Source organism: Aquarana catesbeiana, linkage group LG03 (assembly GCF_042186555.1).
Source record: "Aquarana catesbeiana isolate 2022-GZ linkage group LG03, ASM4218655v1, whole genome shotgun sequence".
Lineage (NCBI taxonomy): Eukaryota > Metazoa > Chordata > Amphibia > Anura > Ranidae > Aquarana > Aquarana catesbeiana.
The window spans coordinates 702,464,279-702,484,620 of NC_133326.1; the positions used below are offsets into that span (position 1 = coordinate 702,464,279).

Here is a 20,342-nt window from a genome sequence, read left to right on the forward strand (position 1 = left end):
CCGTGCGGAATGCTGGTGTCTCAAGAGGGGCCTGTTGACTCAATTGGAGGATGCATCTTAACCTAATCTATCGCACAAGTACTGCCGGGTCGCCTTATAGGTTCTGGTAATGTGTTGCAGTTCATCTAAAACTACTACTATGTCCTGTGGCAGAGGATCGTACAGTAAAATTGTTCTATTCAAGTCTGTGGCGGAGACATTTTTTTTGGGGTACGCTCCAGCAGGTCAGTGAGAGAGATCTATCCGGGTGGGCAAAGATTTAATCTTGGACTGAAGGTATATTCGTCCCCGAGATTTCAAATTCTTCAGTGTCCTAAAGAAAAGGTATTTGAACTTCCCTGCAACTCTTCTTCTACCTCTTTCCTGCTACTTCTTCAAGTTACTTCCTATTAAAGCATTGAAAAAGTACTAAAGTGACTGGTGCCTACATTGTCAGATACAAAGCTCAGCATGGACTCTAAGTTCTGGTATTGGTGAAACTACGGGTAAAGAGGTGACGGTAACAGCCCTGATATAAATCGGCAGCTCCTTCGGGGATTAGTGCTACATATACAAAGGACAAACACTTTTTTTTTAATGAAATATGTGCTTGACATCCATTCTAATGCCGTGTACACATGGGCGGACTTTTCGGCATCAAAGATCCAACGGTCTTTTCGACGGACTTCCGACGGACTTTCGAACACACGGACATGGCCACACACGATCACACCAAAGTCCGACGGATTTGTACGTGATGACGTACGACCGGACTAAAATAAGGAAGTTGATAGCCAGTAGCCAATAGCTGCCCTAGCTTCAGTTTTTGTCCGTCGGACTAGCATACAGACGAGCGGATTTTTCGACCAGACTCGAGTCCGTCGGAAAGATTTGAAACATGTTCCAAATCTAAAGTCCGTCTGATTTTCAACTGAAAAAGTCCGCTGCAAGTCCGATGAAGCCCACACACGGTCGGATTGTCCGACGGATTTGTCCCGTCGGACCAGTCCGGTCGAAAAGTCCGCCCGTGTGTACACGGCATAAGTTGTGATTATTAGGAGAATAGGATTTGATATATTATTTCATCCGAGCAATCCCCTCTTCAGTGTCGTGTCTCTAGCTCCCCTTACATAGGTTTTTTGCCTTCCAGTGCTCTCCCTTTCTAGACTATTCTGGGAGGGGACCGCAGGGGTGGACAGGCTCAACAAGAGCCCCATTAGTTAATTGCTACATATTCCTTTTTTTTTTCCTCTTCCTTTCCCCGCTCGTCTGCGCGCGCTCCGTGGGTGAGCAGGTTATAGATCACATAGATGACAAATATACGCTGTCTAACTTCAAATGTTAATGGATTGAACATATCGGAGAAGCGCACAATGGTTCTACGTGAACTTTGGCGTATGCGTACACAAGTTGTATTTATACGAGAAACACATTTTCAATCTGGGAAGATACCGAAATTTAAGGATAATCAGTATCCACAGGTGATCCACAGTACAACCCCAGACTCCAAGACGAGGGGGGTGAGCATCCTGCTTTCTGGGATGGTCCCATGGTTATGTGTTGATCAGATGAGTGATCCGAAAGGACGGTATCTTTTTCTTAAGGGTGTCTTAGCTGGCCGTCAAGTTACTTTAGTGTCTATCTACTTACCGAATCAAGCTCAGCTGAGCTGTCTGGACGGAATTCAAAATACTTTACAAGGTTTCGTGGAGGGTGGAGTGATACTGGGTGGAGACCTTCATGTGCCTCTTGAACCATTACTAGATGTTTCTAAATCTGCTTCACATCTGTCATATCAATATCTTAGACGGATAAAAAAAGCCTTGCGATTGGTAGACTTTTGGAGAGTCCAACATCCAGATGAGCGTGATTATACTTTCTATTCGGTGCCACACGATAGTTATTCTCGAATTGACTATGTACTGGTATCCCAATCTTTATTATCAGCTATAATCGGAATATATATATATTTATTTATATTTCAATCGAAATACAAATGATGTCTGACCATGCTCCTGTGTTTATAGATCTTCAGCTGGTTAAGTCGGTCAACAGACCATGGTCATGGAAACTCAATGAATCGTTGATACAGGAAGGTCAACTATGAAATTACCTCTCTAGTGAATTGACTAGATTTTTTTTTTTTTTTTTCACAATTGACTAGAATTTTTAACGAAAATGACACAGACGAAATTTTCCCATTTACAATATGGGAAACGCATAAATACGTTATGCGGGCCATACTTATTAAAAAGACGACTTAAATACGGAAAAATAGCCAAGCTGCTGCGTTTAAAGCCCAATTAAACCTGGTAGCAGACCTAGAAACTAAGCATAAAAAATCACTTTCACAGTCTGTAGCAGTAGACCTCAGGGTAGAGTGAGAAAAATTATACTCTTTGATGAGACAAGAGACTAATATACAGATACTGAAGGCTAGGAATACGTATTATGAATGGACTACAAGACCATCGTCAAGCAGCTTGGTGAGAGGGTGACAACAGTAGGTGCGATTTTTCGCAAATTAAAGAAATGCAAAATAACTGTCAATCTCCTTGGGTCTGGGGCTCCATGCAAGATCTCACCTTGTGGAGTTTCAATGATCATGAGAACAGTGAGGAATCAGCCAAGAACAACATAGGAGAATCTTGTCAATTATTTTAAGGTAGCTGGGACCATAGTCACCAAGAAAACAATTTGGTAACACACTACGCCGTGAAGGACTGAAATTCTGCAGCACCCGCAAGGTTCCCCTGCTCAAGAAAGCACATGTACAGGCCAGTCTGAAGTTTGCTGATGAACATCTGAATGATTCAGAGGAGAACTGGGTGAAAGTGTTGTAGTCAGATGAGGTCAAAATCAAGCTCTTTGGCATCAACTCAACTCGCTGTATTTGGAAGTCCCCAAGAACACCATCCCCCCATGGGAGGTGGAAACTTTATGCTTTGGGGGTGTTTTTCTGCTAGGGGAACAGGACACCTTCACCGCATCAAAGGGACGATGGACAGGGCCGTGTACTGTCAAATCTTGGATGAGAACCTCCTTCCCTCAGCCAGAGCATTAAAGTCCTGGAGTGGCCTAGCCAGTCTCCAGATCTTAATCCCATAAGAAAAAATATGTGGAAGGAGCTGAAGGTTCGAGTTACCAAACGTTAGCCTCAAAACCTTAATGACTTGGAGAGGATCTGCAAAGAGAAGTTGGCAGTGGCGGCCCCACCCCCCCAAGCTATAAAAAAATTAAATAAAAAAATAAATAAAATAAAAAGTTGCCCTTTAAGTGTGACACATGGCGGTCTATGGGAAGCTTCCCAGCTTGCAATCAGCTGATTGCAAGCTGGGAAGCTGATTTGCCCACGTGTAGGGCATGTGCAGGGCGCAAATGATGTGCCTGGACACACTCCCACTCTACACTGATTTGTTTCTGTCCTCCCTTCCTGCATTTTAATTGGCAGGGATCGGAGGATGGTAGGCGGTGCTTTTTTCAGCACACCCGTGTGACTTCCGTTTTCCTGGCTCACTGCTGTGTGAAGTGGACACAAATGGACAGACTGAGACTGCCAGCGCGGCTCCATAACGGCAGAGGTAAGCCCCTATGCAGGGCAGTAACTAGGCATGGATGGAGGAGAAGCGGCTCTGTATAGATGCAGAACGGAGGAGAAGCGGCTCTGTATAGATGCAGAACGGAGGAGAAGCGGCTCTGTATAGATGCTGGGACTGAGGGATGAACTTGGAGTTGGAGCAGCTCATCTTCTCAGTAACAAGCAAATGCACGGAAGTAAACCTTTCACTCACTCAGGTGATAACAGCTCACTGCACACTGGGCTCAGCCTTATTTATTGCTGGAGAGTAAAGATGAGCTCCGGCGTATTCGCAGAGCCCGCCAGGAAGTCGGCACTGTGCTGCGCTAATCACAGGCAGTGAGACATTGTCCCAATGTGCGGCTGCAGAGATCGGGAAATGTTTCACTGCCTGTGATTAGCGCAGCACAGTGCCGACTTCCTGGTGGGCTCTGCACGAGGGCTGTGCTAACACGCCGGAGCTCATCCTTACTGGAGAGGCACCGATCCCTTCGGAGGGCTGCTATCTTCAGTCATCTCTCTGTTTGTTGAACTTATCTCCAGTTATGTAGTTATATTGTCCCAGTAGTAAATAAGTCTGAGCCTGAGCCCGGGTTCACACCTATGCGAATTAGATGCGGCTTACACCGCATCTAATTCGCAGGACATTTTAAAATACATTCATATGAATGCATCTGGTTCACATATGTGCGTTGCATTCGCACTGCGCATTGCACAAAAAAGTGTGCGTTTTTTGGGCATTGCGGTGTGAACTACAAGCCTATTATCTCCTATGGGAACGCATCTGATTCGCAGATGCATTGCGTTCTGAACAAGGAATTTCTACTTCTCCTCACTACATCTCCCCCTCTCCCCCCTCCCCCTCCCCCTCTCCCTGCTCTCTGAAACTGAGCAAAAACTCAATGAATTCTTTGAACAGGAGATTTTTATCTCCCCAGTGAAACCTGAGCTTCAATTTGCACTGCACAAGTGTGAAACAGGGCTAAGTGTGCAGTGAATGTTCTGTTATCAGGTGAGGAGGTTAACCCTTTACTTCCCTGTATTTGTTTTGTTGGTCTCTCTTATTACCTACTGGAGGTAGGGAGAGTATGAGCCCAGGTTCAGACTACTGCGATCTAAGACATGGCATGTGATTTGCACCCGCACTGTGCGAATCACATGCGATGTCTGTGAGATGCGAGTTCAGCCATACAGTCGTATGGCTGAACTCGCATTAGATTCGCAGGAAAAAACAAGTGCAGGGACTTGTTTTCCCCCCACACTGAAATCGGATCGCATGGGTGTTCCCACTTCTCACCTGTGCGATCCGATTTCTGTGCGAGTTCACAGTTTACACTGTGATCTGTGAACCGATCAATGACACCCGCAGCGGTTCGAAGAGGGTGGTGTGAACTGCCTGCGGGAAAGATGTGATGCGGGAACCAACGCTGGAACTGCACTGGTTCCCGCATTGCACATATGTGAACGTAGGCTAAAGGAGAAGGATCATCTCATAGAACCAGGGCTGGTGCTCCATGCTTCTAGATTAGAAGAATCCACTACTTTAGAATCCAACTGTTTCTTGAACCCGGGTGTATTACAAGGATGAGGATGATGATGACAGGTTTATTATAGAATGATGAGGATGAGTGTATTATACAAGGATAAGGATGATGAAGATGGGTGTATTATAGAATGATGAGGATGGGTGTATTATACAAGGATGAGGATGAAGAAGATGGGTGTATTATACAAGGATGAGGATGATGATGACGGGTGTATTATACAAGGATGAGGATGATGAAAATGGGTGTATTATAGAATGATGAGGATGGGTGTATTATACAAGGATGAGGATGATGATGACGGGTGTATTATAGAATGATGAGGATGGGTGTATTATACAAGGATGAGGATGGGTGTATTATACAAGGATGAGGATGATGATGACGGGTGTATTATAGAATGTTGAGGATGGGTGTATTATACAAGGATGAGGATGAAGAAGATGGGTATATTATGCAAGGATGAGGATAGCGATGCGGGAACCAACGCTGGAACCGCACTGGTTCCCGCATCGCACATATGTGAACCTAGGCTAAAGGAGAAGGATCATCTCATAGAACCAGGGCTGGTGCTCCATGCTTCTAGATTAGAAGCATCCACTACTTTAGAATCCAACTGTTTCTTGAACCCGGGTGTATTACAAGGATGAGGATGATGATGACAGGTTTATTATAGAATGATGAGGATGGGTGTATTATACAAGGATGAGGATGATGAGGAGGGGTGTATTATAGAATGATGAGGATGGGTGTATTATATAAGGATGAGGATGATGAGGATGGGTGTATTATACAAGGATGAGGATAGCTTTAACGGGTGTATTATACAAGGATGAGGATGATGAAGACAGGTGTATTATACAATGAGGAGGATGGGTATATTGTACACGGATGAAGATGACGATGATGGCTGCATTATACAAGGATGAGGATCAGTGTATTGTACAAGGATGAGGACGATGTCTGTATTATAGAAGGATGAGGATGATGATGAAGGGTGTATTATACAGGGATGAGGATAGTGATGACGGGTGTATTATACAGGGATGAGGATAGTGATGAGGGGTGTATTATACAGGGATGAGGATAGTGATGACGGGTGTATAACATGGGTTTGATTATGACAGGTGTATAATATGAGTTTGATGATGACGGGTGTATAATATGGTTTCGATGAGGAGGAGGAGGAGTATGATGATGATGATGGGTGTATAATATGGGGATAAGGATAGTGATGATGGGTGTGTAATAAGGAGATGACGATGATGGGTGTATTATACAAGGATGAGGATGACGTCTGTATTATACAAGGATGAGGATGACGATGATGGCTGTATTATACAAGGATGAGGATGATGATGAAGGGTGTATTATACAGGGATGAGGATAGTGATGACAGGTGTATAATATGGTTTCGATGACAAGGAGGGTATAATATGGGGATAAGGATAGTGATGATGGGTGTATAATAAGGGGATGACGATGATGGGTGTATTATACAATGATGAGGAGTATGATGATGATGGGTGTATAATATGGGGATAAGGATAGTGATGATGGGTGTATAATATGGGGATGACGATGATGGGTGAATTATACAATGACTGGAGTATCAGGGTGTCAGACAGTGTCAGTGAGTGTGCCACATCATGTCTCGCTGGCTGCTTTGCAATACATGATTTTGGGGATTTCTGCCATGCCATGTACTGACTACATTACACTACATAATAGTCACAAATTGGGAGTACATCTGTCCTGTAATGTATACAGCTATATACACCCACCTTCTTCCTTCCTGTATATAGAGACCATCCTCCATCATCACTGACTGCAGATATACTGTACATCATTATTATTTAATTTCTTTTATTTCAGGTACTTATAGAGCGCCGTCAATTTACACAGCGCTTTACATATACATTGTACAGTCACATTAGTCCCTACCCTCAAGGAGCTTACAACCTAAGGTCCCTAACACACATTCATACACATACTAGGGCCAATTTAGACAGGATCCAATTAACCTACCAGCATGTCCTGTTACTGTATACATAGCTGTATACAGGAGAGAATGTATATCTGCAGTCAGTGATGATGGAGGAAGGTCTCTACATACAGGAAGGAAGGTGGGTGTATATAGCTAGCTGTATACAGGACAGATGATGTATACCTGCATATACTGATCTGTGATGCTGAGCTTTATACCCTGATCTGTAATGCTGAGCTATATACCCTGATCTGTGAGGCTGAGCTATATACCCTGATCTGTGAGGCTGAGCTTTATACCCTGATCTGTAAGGCTGAGCTATATACCCTGATCTGTGAGGCTGTGCTATATACCCCGATCTGTTATCCTGAGCTGTATACCCTGATCTGTAATGCTGAGCTATATACCCTGATCTGTAATGCTGAGCTATATACCCTGATCTGTGAGGCTGAGCTATATACCCTGATCTGTGATGCTGAGCTATAGAGTCCGTTCTTGCATCAGGTGCCCCCAGCAGAGCTGTCCTTACATCAGATGCCCCCAGCAGAGTCCGTCCTTACATCAGGTGTCCCCAGCGGAGTGCCTCCTTACATCAGGTGTCCCCAGCAAAGTGCCTCACTTCAGGTGTCCCCAGCAGAGTGCCTTCTTACATCAGGTGTCCCCAGCAGAGTGTCTCCTTACATCAGGTGTCCCCAGCAGAGTGCCTTTTACATCAGGTGTCCCAATCGGTCAGTGTCCCCAGCGGAGTGCCTCTAACATCAGGTGTCCCCAGTACAGTACCTCTTACATCAGGTGTTGACATGGGGGGAGGCGGATGCAGGCATGGTGTTGACATGGGGGGAGGCAGGTGCAGGCATGGTGTTGACATGGGGGGTGTAAGGTATTGTGTTGACATGGGGGGAGGGGGTGCAGGCATGGTGTTGACATGGGGGGAGGGGGTACAGGTATTGTGGTGACATGGGGGGGGTGCAGGCATGGTGTTGACATGGGGGGAGGGGATGCAGGTATTGTGGTGACATGGGGGAGGGGGGTGCAGGCATGGTGTTGACATGGGGGAGGGGGGTGCAGGCATGGTGGTGACATGGGGGGAGGGGGTGCAGGTATGGTGATAACATGGGGGGAGGGGGGTGCAGGTATGCTGGTGACATGGGGGGAGGGGGGTGCAGGTATGGTGGTGACATGGGGGAGGGGGTTGCAGGTATGGTGGTGACATGGGGGGAGGGGGCTTTAGATATGGTGGTGACATGGGGGGAGGGGGGAACAGGTATGATGGTGACAAGGGGAGGGGGGTGCAGGCATGGTGTTGACATGGGGTGAGGGAGTGCAGGTATTGTGGTGACATGGGGGGGCGGGTGCAGGCATGGTGTTGACAGGGGGGAGGGGGGTGCAGGCATGGTGGTGACATGGGGGGAGGGGGGAAACAGGTATGGTGGTGACATGGGGGAGGGGGTTGTAGGTATGGTGGTGACATGGGGGGAAACAGGTATGGTGGTGACACGGGAGGAGGGGTGGTGCAGGTATGCTGGTGACATGGGGGGAGGGGGGTGCAGGTATGGTGGTGATATGGGGGAGGGGGTGCAGGTATGGTGGTGATATGGGGGGTTGCAGGTATGGTGGTGACATGGGGGGAGGGGGGACAGGTATGGTGGTGACATGGGGGGAGCGGGGGGTATGGTGGTGACACGGGGGGGAGGGGGTGCAGGCATGGTGTTGACATGGGGGGTGCAGGCATTGTGGTTACATGGGTGGAGGGGGTGCAGGCATGGTGTTGACATGGTGGAGAGGGGTGCAGGCATTGTGGTGACATGGGGGGAGGGGGTTGCAGGTATGGTGGTGACATGGGGGGAGGGGGCTTCAGATATGGTGTGACATGGAGGAGGGGGGGACAGGTATGGTGGTGACATGGGGGGAGGGGGGAACAGGTATGATGGTGACACGGGGAGGGGGGTGGAGGCATGGTGTTGACATGGGGGAGGGGGTGCAGGTATTGTGGTGACATGGGGGGAGGGGGGTGCAGGAATGGTGTTGACATGGGGGGAGGGGGGAAACAGTTATGGTGGTGACATGGGGGAAGGGGTTGTAGGTATAGTGGTGACATGGAGGGAGGGGGGAAACAGGTATGGTGGTGACATGGGGGGAGGGGGGTGCAGGTATGCTGGAGACATGGGGGGAGGGGGGTGCAGGTATGGTGGTGATATGGGGGGGTTGCAGGTATGGTGGTGACATGGGGGGAGGGGGGAAACAGGTATGGTGGTGACATGGGGGGAGGGGGGTGCAGGTATGCTGGAGACATGGGGGGAGGGGGGTGCAGGTATGGTGGTGATATGGGGGTGTTGCAGGTATGGTGGTGACATGGGGGAGGGGGCTTCAGATATGGTGGTGACACAGGGGGAGGGGGTGCAGGTATGCTGGAGACATGGGGGGAGGGGGGTGCAGGTATGGTGGTGATATGGGGGGGTTGCAGGTATGGTGGTGACATGGGGGAGGGGGCTTCAGATATGGTGGTGACACAGGGGGAGGGGGGTGACACAGGCATGGTGTTGACATGGGGGGTGCAAGTATTGTGGTGACATGGGGGGAGGGGGTGCAGGCATGGCGTTAACATGGAGGGAGGGGGTGCAGGCATGGTGTTAACATGGGGGGAGGGGGTGCAGGTATTGTGGTGACATGGGGGGAGGGGGGAAACAGGTATGGTGGTGACATGGGGGAAGAGGGTTGCAGGTATGGTGGTGGCATGGGGTAGGGGGGGACAGGTATGGTGGTGACATGGGGGAGGGGGGAACAGGTATGGTGGTGACACGGGGGGAGGGGGTGCATGTATGGTGGTGACATGAGGGGAGGGGGGGACAGATATGGTGGTGACATGGGGGGAGGGGGTGCAGGTATGGTGGTGACATGGGGGGAGGGGGAACAGGTATGGTGGTGACATGGGAGAAGGGGGGAACAGGTATGGTAGTGACATGGGGGGAGGGGGTTGCAGGTATGGTAGTGACATGGGGGAAGGGGGGGTGCAGGTATGGTAGTGACATGGGGGAAGGGGGGGTGCAGGTATGGTAGTGACATGGAGGAAGGGGGGGTGCAGGTATGGTGGTGACATGGCGGGGGAGAGGGTGCAGTGGGGAAACCAGGACCATCAATGTCCCCAGCCAGCTGCAATCACCAAACGGTATCAAGCCGGTCACCAATCACAAGACAATGAGGGAGAGATGAAAGGAAGAGGAAGATGCCGGAGTTCGATCACAGAGGGACTACATGTTTCGGGGATTAACATGTAAACAGCGGAGCCCTGGGCCTTCCATCAGTGTCCCCGCTCGTCGGACACACGGGCGGAGAGTTGGCGGTGGCAGAGGTGGGTGGAGGCTTATCACTTGCTTGTGTTCACTGAAGAGCTGTGAGGGGTCGCCAATCCCTGCAGCCGAAAGAAAATAATCGGGACAAGCTTAAATTGGGACGAGGGTCCCAAAATCAAGATTGTCCTGGGAAAATCGGGACTGTTGGCAACTATGCTCTATATTACATTTTACTTTAATAAGAACTCTTCCTCTATTATTATAAAGGGTGAGGAAATACGGGGCGAATGTCTCCACATTGGAATGTTCCTATCTGAGATCTGAATGAGATGACAGAAGTGTAAACAGAGTTTTAATGTGAATCATTGTCCCTGCAGGAATACAGACACACCTTCCTGGTAAAATGTTCCAATCTCCGGTGAAGTGAACGCACTCGCTGAGCATTCTACATCTGATAATGGTCAGAGGATGGAAGTACCTGCTGAGCTTTTCTACTGCCCTGACATGTTACCTCTTCTACCTGAGCCTACACACCCCGCACCAGACTCAGCACCACCGGTAAATGTCTGCATTCAATGGAGGGGGGGAGTACTCTAAACAGGAACAGGGGAAGGAAGAATGTATAGAAGGAGAGAGAGAGAGAGACTGAGAGAGAGACAGAGAGGGAGACTGAGAGAGAGACTGAGAGATAGAGAGATAGAGAAAGACTGAGAGATAGAGAGATAGAGAGATAGAGAGAGAGACTGAGAGACTGAGAGATAGAGAGAGACTGAGAGACTGAGAGATAGAGAGAGACTGAGAGAGACTGAGAGACTGAGAGAGACTGAGAGATAGAGAGAGACTGAGAGAGACTGAGAGACTGAGAGAGACTGAGAGACTGAGAGAGACTGAGAGATAGAGAGAGACTGAGAGATAGAGAGAGATAGAGAGAGACTGAGAGATAGAGAGAGACTGAGAGATAGAGAGATAGAGAGAGAGACTGAGAGATAGAGAGAGAGACTGAGAGATAGAGAGAGACTGAGAGACTGAGAGATAGAGAGAGATAGAGAGAGACTGAGAGATAGAGAGAGACTGAGAGATAGAGAGAGACTGAGAGATAGAGAGATAGAGAGAGACTGAGAGCTAGAGAGATAGAGAGAGACTGAGAGACTGAGAGAGAGAGACTGAGAGATAGAGAGAGACTGAGAGATAGAGAGATAGAGTGAGACTGAGAGATAGAGAGAGACTGAGAGACTGAGAGATAGAGAGAGACTGAGAGACTGAGAGATAGAGAGAGACTGAGAGATAGAGAGAGACTGAGAGACAGAGATATAGAGAGAGACTGAGAGATAGAGAGAGACTGAGAGATAGAGAGATAGAGAGAGACTGAGAGATAGAGAGAGACTGAGAGACTGAGAGATAGAGAGAGACTGAGAGATAGAGAGAGACTTGGAGACTGAGAGATAGAGAGAGACTGAGAGCTAGAGAGATAGAGAGAGACTGAGAGATAGAGAGATAGAGAGAGACTGAGAGAGAGAGACTGAGAGACTGAGAGATAGAGAGAGACTGAGAGATAGAGAGATAGAGAGGGACTGAGAGATAGAGAGATAGAGTGAGACTGAGAGATAGAGAGAGACTGAGAGACTGAGAGATAGAGAGAGACTGAGAGACTGAGAGATAGAGAGAGACTGAGAGTTAGAGAGAGACTGAGAGACAGAGAGATAGAGAGAGACTGAGAGATAGAGAGATAGAGAGAGACTGAGAGATAGAGAGATAGAGAGAGACTGAGAGATAGAGAGAGACTGAGAGATAGAGAGAGACTGAGAGACTAAGAGATAGAGAGAGACTGAGAGATAGAGAGATAGAGAGAGAGACTGAGAGATAGAGAGAGACTGAGAGACTGAGAGATAGAGAGAGATAGAGAGAGACTGAGAGATAGAGAGAGACTGAGAGATAGAGAGATAGAGAGAGACTGAGAGATAGAGAGAGACTGAGAGACTGAGAGATAGAGAGAGATAGAGAGAGACTGAGAGACTGAGAGATAGAGAGAGACTGAGAGATAGAGAGAGACTGAGAGATAGAGAGATAGAGAGAGACTGAGAGATAGAGAGACTGAGAGACTGAGAGATAGAGAGAGATAGAGTGAGACTGAGAGATAGAGTGAGACTGAGAGATAGAGAGAGACTGAGAGACTGAGAGATAGAGAGAGACTGAGAGACTGAGAGATAGAGAGAGACTGAGAGATAGAGAGAGACTGAGAGATAGAGAGATAGCGAGAGACTGAGAGATAGAGAGATAGAGAGAGACTGAGAGATAGAGAGAGATAGAGTGAGACTGAGAGATAGAGTGAGACTGAGAGATAGAGAGAGACTGAGAGACTGAGAGATAGAGAGAGACTGAGAGACTGAGAGATAGAGAGAGACTGAGAGATAGAGAGAGACTGAGAGACAGAGAGATAGAGAGAGACTGAGAGATAGAGAGATAGAGAGAGACTGAGAGATAGATAGAGACTGAGAGATAGAGAGAGACTGAGAGATAGATAGAGACTGAGAGATAGAGAGAGACTGAGAGATAGAGAGAGACTGAGAGACTGAGAGATAGAGAGAGACTGAGAGATAGAGAGAGACTGAGAGATAGAGAGAGACTTGGAGACTGAGAGATAGAGAGAGACTGAGAGCTAGAGAGATAGAGAGAGACTGAGAGATAGAGAGATAGAGAGAGACTGAGAGATAGAGAGAGACTAAGAGATAGAGAGAGACTGAAAGATAGAGAGAGACTGTGAGATAGAGAGAGACTTGGAGACTGAGAGATAGAGAGAGACTGAGAGATAGAGAGATAGAGAGAGACTGAGAGATAGAGAGATAGAAAGAGACTGAGAGAGAGAGACTGAGAGATAGAGAGAGACTGAGAGATAGAGAGATAGAGAGAGACTGAGAGATAGAGAGAGACTGAGAGATAGAGAGAGAGACTGAGAGACTGAGAGATAGAGAGAGACTGAGAGATAGAGAGAGACTGAGAGATAGAGAGATAGAGAGAGACTGAGAGATAGAGAGAGACTGAGAGATAGAGAGAGACTGAGAGACTGAGAGATAGAGAGAGACTGAGAGACTGAGAGATAGAGAGAGACTGAGAGAGACTGAGAGATAGAGAGAGACTGAGAGATAGAGAGAGACTGAGAGATAGAGAGATAGAGAGAGACTGAGAGATAGAGAGATAGAGAGAGACTGAGAGACTGAGAGAGAGAGACTGAGAGATAGAGAGAGACTGAGAGATAGAGAGATAGAGTGAGACTGAGAGATAGAGAGAGACTGAGAGACTGAGAGATAGAGAGAGACTGAGAGACTGAGAGATAGAGAGAGACTGAGAGATAGAGAGAGACTGAGAGACAGAGATATAGAGAGAGACTGAGAGATAGAGAGAGACTGAGAGATATAGAGATAGAGAGAGACTGAGAGATAGAGAGAGACTGAGAGACTGAGAGATAGAGAGAGACTGAGAGATAGAGAGAGACTGAGAGATAGAGAGAGACTTGGAGACTGAGAGATAGAGAGAGACTGAGAGCTAGAGAGATAGAGAGAGACTGAGAGATAGAGAGATAGAGAGAGACTGAGAGAGAGAGACTGAGAGACTGAGAGATAGAGAGAGACTGAGAGATAGAGAGATAGAGAGGGACTGAGAGATAGAGAGATAGAGTGAGACTGAGAGATAGAGAGAGACTGAGAGACTGAGAGATAGAGAGAGACTGAGAGACTGAGAGATAGAGAGAGACTGAGAGTTAGAGAGAGACTGAGAGACAGAGAGATAGAGAGAGACTGAGAGATAGAGAGATAGAGAGAGACTGAGAGATAGAGAGATAGAGAGAGACTGAGAGATAGAGAGAGACTGAGAGATAGAGAGAGACTGAGAGACTAAGAGATAGAGAGAGACTGAGAGATAGAGAGATAGAGAGAGAGACTGAGAGATAGAGAGAGACTGAGAGACTGAGAGATAGAGAGAGATAGAGAGAGACTGAGAGATAGAGAGAGACTGAGAGATAGAGAGATAGAGAGAGACTGAGAGATAGAGAGAGACTGAGAGACTGAGAGATAGAGAGAGATAGAGAGAGACTGAGAGACTGAGAGATAGAGAGAGACTGAGAGATAGAGAGAGACTGAGAGATAGAGAGATAGAGAGAGACTGAGAGATAGAGAGACTGAGAGACTGAGAGATAGAGAGAGATAGAGTGAGACTGAGAGATAGAGTGAGACTGAGAGATAGAGAGAGACTGAGAGACTGAGAGATAGAGAGAGACTGAGAGACTGAGAGATAGAGAGAGACTGAGAGATAGAGAGAGACTGAGAGATAGAGAGATAGCGAGAGACTGAGAGATAGAGAGATAGAGAGAGACTGAGAGACTGAGAGATAGAGAGAGATAGAGTGAGACTGAGAGATAGAGTGAGACTGAGAGATAGAGAGAGACTGAGAGACTGAGAGATAGAGAGAGACTGAGAGACTGAGAGATAGAGAGAGACTGAGAGATAGAGAGAGACTGAGAGACAGAGAGATAGAGAGAGACTGAGAGATAGAGAGATAGAGAGAGACTGAGAGATAGATAGAGACTGAGAGATAGAGAGAGACTGAGAGATAGATAGAGACTGAGAGATAGAGAGAGACTGAGAGATAGAGAGAGACTGAGAGACTGAGAGATAGAGAGAGACTGAGAGATAGAGAGAGACTGAGAGATAGAGAGAGACTTGGAGACTGAGAGATAGAGAGAGACTGAGAGCTAGAGAGATAGAGAGAGACTGAGAGATAGAGAGATAGAGAGAGACTGAGAGATAGAGAGAGACTAAGAGATAGAGAGAGACTGAAAGATAGAGAGAGACTGTGAGATAGAGAGAGACTTGGAGACTGAGAGATAGAGAGAGACTGAGAGATAGAGAGATAGAGAGAGACTGAGAGATAGAGAGATAGAAAGAGACTGAGAGAGAGAGACTGAGAGATAGAGAGAGACTGAGAGATAGAGAGATAGAGAGAGACTGAGAGATAGAGAGAGACTGAGAGATAGAGAGAGAGACTGAGAGACTGAGAGATAGAGAGAGACTGAGAGATAGAGAGAGACTGAGAGATAGAGAGATAGAGAGAGACTGAGAGATAGAGAGAGACTGAGAGATAGAGAGAGACTGAGAGACTGAGAGATAGAGAGAGACTGAGAGACTGAGAGATAGAGAGAGACTGAGAGAGACTGAGAGATAGAGAGAGACTGAGAGATAGAGAGAGACTGAGAGATAGAGAGAGACTGAGTGAGACTGAGAGATAGAGAGAGATAGAGAGACAGAGAGATAGAGAGACTGAGAGATAGAGAGAGACTGAGAGATAGAGAGATAGAGAGAGACTGAGAGACTGAGAGAGACTGAGAGATAGAGAGAGATAGAGAGAGACTGAGAGATAGAGAGAGACTGAGAGATAGAGAGAGACTGAAAGATAGAGAGATAGAGAGATAGAGAGAGACTGAGAGATAGAGAGAGACTGAGAGATAGAGAGAGATAGAGAGAGACTGAGAGACTGAGAGATAGAGAGAGACTGAGAGATAGAGAGAGACTGAGAGATAGAGAGATAGAGAGAGACTGAGAGATAGAGAGATAGAGAGAGACTGAGAGATAGAGAGATAGAGAGAGACTGAGAGACTGAGAGAGAGAGACTGAGAGACTGAGAGATAGAGTGAGACTGAGAGATAGAGAGAGACTGAGAGACTGAGAGATAGAGAGAGACTGAGAGACTGAGAGATAGAGAGAGACTGAGAGACAGAGAGATAGAGAGAGACTGAGAGATAGAGAGATAGAGAGAGACTGAGAGATAGAGAGAGACTGAGAGATAGAGAGAGACTGAGAGACTGAGAGATAGAGAGAGACTGAGAGATAGAGAGAGACTGAGAGATAGAGAGAGACTTGGAGACTGAGAGATAGAGAGAGACTGAGAGCTAGAGAGATAGAGAGAGACTGAGAGATAGAGAGATAGAGAGAGACTGAGAGACTGAGAGAGAGAGACTGAGAGACTGAGAGATAGAGAGAGAATAAGAGATAGAGAGAGACTGAGAGATAGAGAGAGACTGTGAGACTGAGAGATAGTCTCTCTCTATCTCTCAGTCTCACAGTCTCTCTCTATCTCTCAGTCTCTCTCTATCTCTCAGTCTCTCAGTCTCTCTCTCTCTCAGTCTCTCAGTCTCTCTCTCTCTCTCTCTCTCTCTCTCTCTCTCTATCTCTCTCTATCTATCTATCTCTCAGTCTCTCTCTATCTCTCAGTCTCTCTCTATCTCTCTCTATCTCTCAGTCTCTCTCTATCTTTCTCTATCTCTCAGTCTCTCTCTATCTCTCAGTCTCTCAGTCTCTCTCTATCTCTCTATCTCTCAGTCTCTCAGTCTCTCTCTGAGAGATAGAGAGAGAGAGACTGAGAGACTGAGAGACTGAGAGAGACTGAGAGATAGAGAGAGACTGAGAGATAGAGAGAGACTGAGAGACTGAGAGACTGAGAGAGACTGAGAGATAGAGAGAGACTGAGAGATAGAGAGAGACTGAGAGATAGAGAGAGATAGAGAGAGACTGAGAGATAGAGAGATACTGAGAGATAGAGAGAGAGACTGAGAGATAGAGAGAGACTGAGAGATAGAGAGATAGAGAGGGGCTGAGAGACTGAGAGATAGAGAGAGACTGAGAGATAGAGAGAGACTGAGAGATAGAGAGAGACTTGGAGACTGAGAGATAGAGAGAGACTGAGAGCTAGAGAGATAGAGATAGACTGAGAGATAGAGAGATAGAGAGAGACTGAGAGACTGAGAGAGAGAGACTGAGAGATAGAGAGAGACTAAGAGATAGAGAGAGACTGAGAGACTGAGAGATAGAGAGAGACTGAGAGATAGAGAGATAGAGAGAGACTGAGAGATAGAGAGATAGAAAGAGACTGAGAGAGAGAGACTGAGAGATAGAGAGAGACTGAGAGATAGAGAGATAGAGAGAGACTGAGAGATAGAGAGAGACTGAGAGACTGAGAGATAGAGAGAGAGACTGAGAGACTGAGAGATAGAGAGAGACTGAGAGATAGAGAGAGACTGAGAGATAGAGAGATAGAGAGAGACTGAGAGATAGAGAGAGACTGAGAGACTGAGAGATAGAGAGAGACTGAGAGACTGAGAGATAGAGAGAGACTGAGAGATAGAGAGAGACTGAGAGAGACTGAGAGATAGAGAGAGACTGAGAGATAGAGAGAGACTGAGAGATAGAGAGAGACTGAGTGAGACTGAGAGATAGAGAGAGACAGAGAGATAGAGAGAGACTGAGAGATAGAGAGAGACTGAGAGATAGAGAGATAGAGAGAGACTGAGAGACTGAGAGAGACTGAGAGATAGAGAGAGATAGAGAGAGACTGAGAGATAGAGAGAGACTGAGAGATAGAGAGAGACTGAAAGATAGAGAGATAGAGAGATAGAGAGAGACTGAGAGATAGAGAGAGACTGAGAGATAGAGAGAGATAGAGAGAGACTGAGAGACTGAGAGATAGAGAGAGACTGAGAGATAGAGAGAGACTGAGAGATAGAGAGATAGAGAGAGACTGAGAGATAGAGAGATAGAGAGAGACTGAGAGATAGAGAGATAGAGAGAGACTGAGAGACTGAGAGAGAGAGACTGAGAGACTGAGAGATAGAGTGAGACTGAGAGATAGAGAGAGACTGAGAGACTGAGAGATAGAGAGAGACTGAGAGATAGAGAGAGACTGAGAGACAGAGAGATAGAGAGAGACTGAGAGATAGAGAGATAGAGAGAGACTGAGAGATAGAGAGAGACTGAGAGATAGAGAGAGACTGAGAGATAGAGAGAGACTGAGAGACTGAGAGATAGAGAGAGACTGAGAGATAGAGAGAGACTGAGAGATAGAGAGAGACTTGGAGACTGAGAGATAGAGAGAGACTGAGAGCTAGAGAGATAGAGAGAGACTGAGAGATAGAGAGATAGAGAGAGACTGAGAGACTGAGAGAGAGAGACTGAGAGACTGAGAGATAGAGAGAGACTAAGAGATAGAGAGAGACTGAGAGATAGAGAGAGACTGTGAGACTGAGAGATAGTCTCTCAGTCTCTCTCTATCTCTCAGTCTCACAGTCTCTCTCTATCTCTCAGTCTCTCTCTATCTCTCAGTCTCTCAGTCTCTCTCTCTCAGTCTCTCAGTCTCTCTCTCTCTCTCTCTCTCTCTCTCTCTCTCTCTATCTCTCTCTATCTATCTATCTCTCAGTCTCTCTCTATCTCTCAGTCTCTCTCTATCTCTCTCTATCTCTCAGTCTCTCTCTATCTCTCTCTATCTCTCAGTCTCTCTCTATCTCTCAGTCTCTCAGTCTCTCTCTATCTCTCTATCTCTCAGTCTCTCAGTCTCTCTCTGAGAGATAGAGAGAGAGAGACTGAGAGACTGAGAGACTGAGAGAGACTGAGAGATAGAGAGAGACTGAGAGATAGAGAGAGACTGAGAGACTGAGAGACTGAGAGAGACTGAGAGATAGAGAGAGACTGAGAGATAGAGAGAGATAGAGAGAGACTGAGAGATAGAGAGATACTGAGAGATAGAGAGAGAGACTGAGAGATAGAGAGAGACTGAGAGATAGAGAGATAGAGAGGGGCTGAGAGACTGAGAGATAGAGAGAGACTGAGACATAGAGAGAGACTGAGAGATAGAGAGAGACTTGGAGACAGAGAGATAGAGAGAGACTGAGAGATAGAGAGATAGAGAGAGATTGAGAGATAGAGAGATAGAAAGAGACTGAGAGAGAGAGACTGAGAGATAGAGAGAGACTGAGAGATAGAGAGATAGAGAGAGACTGAGAGATAGAGAGAGACTGAGAGACTGAGAGATAGAGAGAGACTGAGAGATAGAGAGAGACTGAGAGATAGAGAGAGACTGAGAGATAGAGAGATAGAGAGAGACTGAGAGATAGAGAGAGACTGAGAGACTGAGAGATAGAGAGAGACTGAGAGATAGAGAGAGACTGAGAGAGACTGAGAGATAGAGAGAGACTGAGAGATAGAGAGAGACTGAGAGAGACTGAGAGATAGAGAGAGACAGAGAGACAGAGAGATAGAGAGAGACTGAGAGATAGAGAGAGACTGAGAGATAGCGAGATAGAGAGAGTCTGAGAGACTGAGAGAGAGAGACTGAGAGACTGAGAGATAGAGAGAGACTGAGAGAGATAGAGAGAGACTGAGAGATAGAGAGAGACTGAGAGATAGAGAGAGACTGAAAGATAGAGAGATAGAGAGATAGAGAGAGACTGAGAGATAGAGAGCTAGAGAGAGACTGAGAGATAGAGAGATAGAGAGAGACTGAGAGATAGATAGAGACTGAGAGATAGAGAGAGACTGAGAGATAGAGAGAGACTGAGAGACTGAGAGATAGAGAGAGACTGAGAGATAGAGAGAGACTTTGAGACTGAGAGATAGAGAGAGACTGAGAGCTAGAGAGATAGAGAGAGACTGAGAGATAGAGAGATAGAGAGAGACTGAGAGACTGAGAGAGAGAGACTGAGAGATAGAGAGAGACTAAGAGATAGAGAGAGACTGAGAGATAGAGAGAGACTGTGAGATAGAGAGAGACTTGGAGACTGAGAGATAGAGAGAGACTGAGAGATAGAGAGATAGAGAGAGACTGAGAGATAGAGAGATAGAAAGAGACTGAGAGAGAGAGACTGAGAGATAGAGAGAGACTGAGAGATAGAGAGATAGAGAGAGACTGAGAGATAGAGAGAGACTGAGAGACTGAGAGTCTGAGAGATAGAGAGAGAGACTCAGAGACTGAGAGATAGAGAGAGACTGAGAGATAGAGAGAGACTGAGAGATAGAGAGATAGAGAGAGACTGAGAGATAGAGAGAGACTGAGAGACTGAGAGATAGAGAGAGACTGAGAGATAGAGAGAGACTGAGAGATAGAGAGAGACTGAGAGATAGAGAGAGACTGAGAGATAGAGAGAGACT

General features: G+C 46.7%; 1 protein-coding gene across 8 annotated transcripts in view; it reads left to right on the forward strand.

The window, feature by feature from the left end:
- The window catches only part of LOC141133605 (alpha-2,8-sialyltransferase 8E-like), a 344,333-nt gene that overhangs the window by 171,422 nt on the left and 152,569 nt on the right, over positions 1-20,342 (forward strand). For all 8 annotated transcript variants that reach the window (XM_073623078.1, XM_073623077.1, XM_073623076.1 and 5 more), the window contains one exon: positions 10,755-10,935. In XM_073623078.1, coding sequence (XP_073479179.1) covers positions 10,835-10,935 — 101 coding nt within the window. In that variant the 5' untranslated portion in view covers positions 10,755-10,834. The remainder of the gene's footprint in view (positions 1-10,754; positions 10,936-20,342) is intronic.